Here is a 6,057-nt window from a genome sequence, read left to right as displayed (position 1 = left end):
ACCCTTGCGATTCACTCTAAAGCCTTCAATAATTATAATTGTTTTGACAATTATTTAGTCTTACAAATAATACATACTCCCCATAAATGACAACGGGGTTATATATATACAGAGTCAAATAATTTATAGTTTGTGTATTATTTTTTTGAATAAACGAGTATTCTAAATCAAAATCTGAACTAATTTTGGGATCGAAAACTATTTATATGATTTAGATTATACGTTCTCCCTCCAAATTTAAAGTTTTAATTCGGAGTGAGATATATACTTTGCATCTCTATTTCAATGGTTGAGTTAACCAAATTTAGATAGTTGTGTATTATCTTTGTAGTATTCTAAAAATAAAACTAATATCAGAAAATTTAGATAATCAATACAAAGCTCAAATTTTAATTAGGTTAATAAAATTGGAATATTTATCATTTTAAAAAAGAAAATAAATACAAATGTCTTTTGGAAATTCAAGAAACAGATGGAAAGTATATCAGCCATCATCACGGAGAGGACCGGTGACCTGTGGAAATGATTGAACCGTGAAATTGGGCCATTTTCATAATTCCGAAAAAGAAAGGGGGCGGGGACCAAAAGACATTGTGGATGTTCCACGTGTCGCTCTCTCACAGGAAGATATTCTTTGAAGCAAATCCACGTGGGCCCTATGGCCCCATTCAACACCGTACGAGGCTCGTGGTGTCCACAATCCGCGTGACATACACGTGAACTATTATAGCCCACTGCCAGTCTGCCACCCTTTTTAATAATATATATATATATATATTGCCTATCTAAATTTGGAAATTGCGTGTGGAATATTTTCAGATAAAAAAGTTTACGTGAACATTTTTTTTCATCATTTTCCTTTTATTTTTGTTATTTAGTAATTATTCTAACATAATTATTTCAGGTTTCTGGGTTTTCTCAAAATTATTCTGAGCCACGTAATCAAAATGACTAAATATATATGTATAATAGTCCTTTACAAACATACATATGTATATATGTGTGCGCGCATAACGCGGGCCCGTCACAAAGACTCATGAAAGCCATGTGATGATCACGTGAATAAGACCCCACACGACCTGGTCCGGTTTTGTTTTTCCTTCTCACCCAAATCCAAAAACCAGAGGATTGATAATTACCATTTTGTCCTCGACGATTCGAAGTCAGTAGGGCCCACGTGTCTTCCCGAAACCATTTGACTTGCGTGTTTGCATCTGCATTCCCCTATTCACGCCGATGTAGATATAAAATTTTATTAATCTATTTTTAATAAATAACTCATTTTTTTTTGTAATGAATAAATAACTCATTTCATGCGAATCGCGACGTAGATTTGGTTTAGAAAATCATACAACGAAAATATTGATACCAACAAAAAGGAAAGAAATAAGGACTATGTATGCTGTAATTTTCAACGGATGCGATATATAAGATTATATATATATATCTTATAATATGCCTTTATATTATCCTAATATAATTAACAGTAAGTCTAGTTAATGTAGTTATAATTATTTTTTATGGTTGCAAGAATCTCCAACCATATTAGTTAATGCCGAGAATGAGACAAAAGTTTTTACAATTCGAATAATATTACTCCACCATGTTATCTCCATGATTGATGACGAAGCGAGTAAATTACAATTATTTAGACGTTGTTAACTCGTGTAATGCGCTTTTAATTACATTCCTAATATTATTTATGAAGCCAAAAGTTGGCTTCTGAGGAGATTGACCGGCCATGATTTTATAATAACAAAATACAAATATATAATCATACAGATGGTTCGAAGATCTCTTAATCATGGCACATAATGTGCGAGTAACGACGCTATTGGAAAATTAAAATATATAAAAATCCTGCATATTGCACAAATAAACATGCATATGTACGTAAGTTCTTGTACGTTTCATATTATATACAATATGAAAAGAGCAGACGTTAATGTGAAAAAGGACACGAACAAAAGCCAAAAACAGGGACAAGTTGCAACGCCCATAACTAGTTTCACGTGGAAAGGACGTGGAGCACAAACTTTCAGGCGACAGAATCATCAGACAGCGAGGCACACGTGTGTCCTCGTACCCCGCACGTGCAATCTTGGTCAAAACGCCAATTCTGGTCAACGGTCAAAACCCACACCACACCACCTTCACCACCATGTTAGACCACGTCCCCTTTTTTTTATTCGTAAATTAGTAATGTATATTAGATATCGACGTTACGTGTATAATAAATAACATCACGTACGTTGCAATAAAACGGACCAAAAATATATACTCGCGCGCACAATATCTTAAAAACGATTACAAAATAGTGCGTATACTATAACATGTATGGCAAGAAAGAAATGAACGTGTGCATGCATGCATCGTAATAACGAAACAAAAATGGGTACGTAGTTCTAAAATCGATCATGGAATTGATATTAAGATATATTCACAGTAACATTTTATTATATATGGAAACTAAACGGGAGCGGAGATACCGGCCGCGCCGGTCATCATCATAGGATTCGATTAACCTTCCTCGGATCTCTCTCACGTGCACGTGCGGCCATTTCCGAGAATGTGCCCGGAAATAATAATATGCCGTAACTGTGTAACTGCGTTCGGAGATTGGTCCCACGTGTCTCTGCCATGTGACCGGCTGAGCTGGTCACATGCGATTAACCGTTGATCAATATCGTAATGATCATATGCTTAGATGGGGTGTGTAACCACGGATTAAACTAATGTTTAAGAGCTGTGCCGCACGTGTCGTGCCGGTACGAGATCTCTATTATAACATAAATCATTCTATGTATTTACGGGTTTACCCTTTATTCGGACCGTAACGCATCGCACATTAGTCTATACTCACTAGAGGGCAAATCGGGAAATATATTCAAATGCTTCTATATTGAGCATGTTTGGTTGGTGGTGGAGTTTCATATAAGTTATTGAGCATTGGGAAAAATATATAATGGATATGCGACCGACTCAATTATTATATGAGATTTGTGAGAAAATATCGGCTATAATGATTTGTAAGGGAAATTAAAATAATTAATGATAGATGATTACTCGATTGGCCTAAACATCTTTTGCTTAAAATGATGAAAGCTGTTCCCCACAAAACAATATAATAACTGTGTGTGCGTGTGATCATATATATATATACACATATATTATACCGGATTGAAACTTCAATAATTTCCCTCTAAATAACAATTAATTGTCATTTAATAATTAAATTAAATGGTCCACTTCGACTGGATCGACTTTCCGAAAGAAAAAACAGATAGCTGTGATTTTTAAGGAATCAATCCTGTGGCATTAATGTAATAATAAAAGTTTAGATGTTGGCATATAGAACATGGTCCACTTGTCCTAGTCTACCCTCCATTATTTCATCATGACTACAATATATATATAAATGTATATATATCATTTTTAAATATAAATAGGATCCATTTTACCCAATTTGGGCAACTCAACTGGGGATGCAAAGCGTCTGTTTCGCTCCGAGTTCGAATATTAAGTTGAGGAAAAATGTATAATTCCAAATCACATGGCTGACTCTCGTCTCCGAGATTAGTTGAGTTTCGGTTTAAGATATTCGGTTATTAAAAAAAAAAGATCCATTTTCCTTTTTTTTGGAAGAAACAAACATTCAAGACCATAAGAATACATATGGGTGTATATAACCAAAAACAATTGCCGTTCATTGATATTAGTTTTTAAGATTTGTCGGGAAAAAGGATTATTTGTTCTAAAATTTTAAATTATAAAATTTATTTTCCACACACATCAGACATTTGAATATAAATACTTCTGACATTTTAAACACCTTGTTTGTTCAATCATTAGGTTTTCATATTTGCTTGATTCTTAGATAATTCAGAGTCCAACCCAACCCTCCTTTTATAGATTATTTGGGCTTAAGGCCCATATTGAATTCAGGTTATGGGCCTAGGGTTAGTTGGCCCTATGATAGCTTCAAGGTCATTTCCCCGTTAATTTCGCGCCAAACCAAGAATAAAAAACACAATAATTACTAAAAAATAAAATAAAAATAAAAGCGTGCAACACGTGTATTAACTGCTACGGTGTCGTTTTGCTGTCACTGTCCCCCCCTCCCCCTTCACATACGGACGAAATCGCCCATTCGAACCAACGGAGGGTGGGAAAGGTAATAAACAAAGAGAGAGGGGTTGAGTTGACTGAGGGGATGGCGACGGTGCTGCAACTTCCGGTGATCGATTTCTCCTCGGAGAAAAAGCTCTCCGCCGCCGAATCTATCCGTCAGGTTCTTCTTCTCTCTCTGTCTTTGAAATGTGAAGAAATGGTGTGTGCGTACACGTGTATTACATCTATATATATGCAATTATGCATCTATGAAGTCTGGGCTTACGAATGTCGATGTGTGTATATCCAAGCAACTCCAGATTCTTTGGGTTTCGACTTCGATTTTGGTGCCTGAATGGAAAATTGAATTGTGTAGGGCAACTGAGCATGGTTTCTGCTGATCAATCGTTTGATATTATGTCTAATTGACCATTAGCTCAAAGGGAGTTTTGTTTCCGAGAATCTGAGAAGGGGTCCGATTTATAAGGTAGACAGCAGTTTTGATACATTCTCCCCAATAAATAATAGGTATGTTGGACTGAAATAATAAAGCCGGGCAACGTTTAAAATGTGACGGTGCTTCCGTTCAACCACGGAATTTTGTTGTGGGGTATATGGGCAAGAGAATTGGTGATGGATGCCTTTGGCCTGGAGGAGTTTGGTAAAAGCAAGTTCGGGAGCATTATCCGAACGAATTTGTTTGACAGTGGTTTGGAATTGAGTCTGAACATAGGCCAAGAACTCAGAAAATTTGGAAAGAACATCAGATTTAGAATGCAACAAATACACCCATGTAAGACGAGAGAAATCATCAACCAAAGTGAAGAAATATTTATAGCCATCATATGTTTCTACATGAAACGGTCCCCAAACATCAAGATGAATTACATCAAAACTTGCAGAACATCGATGACCACCAAAAGGAAAAGAAAGGCGAGGCTGTTTAGCAAGGGGGCAAATGTTACAGCCATGATAAAAACCAGGGGAAACGGAAAATTTGGGCTGAGAAGATGCCGCAGAGCCCTGAATACGGTATGTAGATGGGTGTCCTAAACGAAGATGCCAAAGATCGTCTGAAGAGACTGACACAGCTGTACAAAGAGACGCCGGAACATAAGATGCAGTAGAAGCACCCTGCATCGCCATGATGTAGAGATTGTTGGACCGACTACCCTTCCCAATCGTCAAGCCCCGAGTAGGGTCCTGGATCAGGTAAGAGTCATGAGAAAAACAGACTGTGAGGGATGTATTTTGAGTAAGTGCACTGACTCTTAAAAGATTGAAACGAAAACAGGGCACATATAAAACAGAGGTGAGAGTGATGAACTCAGACAGAATAACAGAACCAGAAAAAGAGACTGACATAGCATCACCATTAGGGAGAGTTATGGTTATAGGAGAGATACAATGAAGATCCGAAAATAAACGAGAATCACAGCAGATATGGCTCGAGGCACCTGTGTCGAGTATCCAAACAGAAGGAGGGAAAGAAAAATAGGGTTCAAGGGCTGAAAAAATGACAGGCAAGGAAGGAAAGATACCTGAGGTGGGAGCAGATGGAGCAGTGGGTGTGGGGGCTGTCAAGGCTGAATCTGTGGAGGAGATGCCAAGAGTCTTGAGACGTGACTGAAACTGATCGAACAACACTTGAGCCTGAGCCAAGGGGTCAGATGCCGAAGTAATAGCAGGTTGTTCAGAGCCATGAGATGGAATATCCCTAGTAACCAAGTTCACAGAAGCAAAAGGGCGAGACGGGGAAAAGTGTTTAGGGGTTGGTAATAGGGGTGGTTTGGTGGAAGGAGAGGGGTGGTTACGAGTAGAAGAAGGGTATCCATGAAGCTTGTAGCAACGGCTGATAGTATGACCCAGGAGGCCACAGTGAGTGCACTGTGGGCGAGGTTTAGAGGTAGGGTTGAGAGAGAAAGAGAGTTCGGTTTAAGATATTCG

At 37.7% G+C, this 6,057-nt stretch overlaps 2 protein-coding genes across 3 annotated transcripts in view; one reads left to right on the top strand and one right to left on the bottom strand.

Moving 5' to 3' along the window:
* Positions 1 to 4,173: 4,173 nt before the first annotated feature.
* The window catches only part of LOC104815506 (2-oxoglutarate-Fe(II) type oxidoreductase), a 5,277-nt gene continuing 3,393 nt past the window's right edge, over positions 4,174 to 6,057 (top strand). The window contains exon 1 of the mRNA XM_010543920.1: positions 4,174 to 4,291. Within this exon, the coding sequence (XP_010542222.1) occupies positions 4,214 to 4,291 (78 nt within the window). The 5' untranslated portion in view covers positions 4,174 to 4,213. The remainder of the gene's footprint in view (positions 4,292 to 6,057) is intronic.
* Positions 4,491 to 6,057, bottom strand: part of LOC104815505 — a 2,818-nt gene continuing 1,251 nt past the window's right edge. The window contains exon 2 of one of the 2 annotated variants that reach the window (XM_010543918.2): positions 4,491 to 6,033. In XM_010543918.2, the coding sequence (XP_010542220.1) occupies positions 4,591 to 6,033 (1,443 nt within the window). In that variant the 3' untranslated portion in view covers positions 4,491 to 4,590. Of the gene's footprint in view, positions 6,038 to 6,057 lie in introns of both variants that reach the window. The other variant, XM_010543919.2, reaches the window with a different exon arrangement.

This window comes from Tarenaya hassleriana, unplaced genomic scaffold, assembly GCF_000463585.1.
Source record: "Tarenaya hassleriana unplaced genomic scaffold, ASM46358v1 Cleome237, whole genome shotgun sequence".
In the NCBI taxonomy this organism is placed as follows: Eukaryota; Viridiplantae; Streptophyta; class Magnoliopsida; order Brassicales; family Cleomaceae; genus Tarenaya; species Tarenaya hassleriana.
This window is presented reverse-complemented; position numbering and strand designations above follow the sequence as displayed.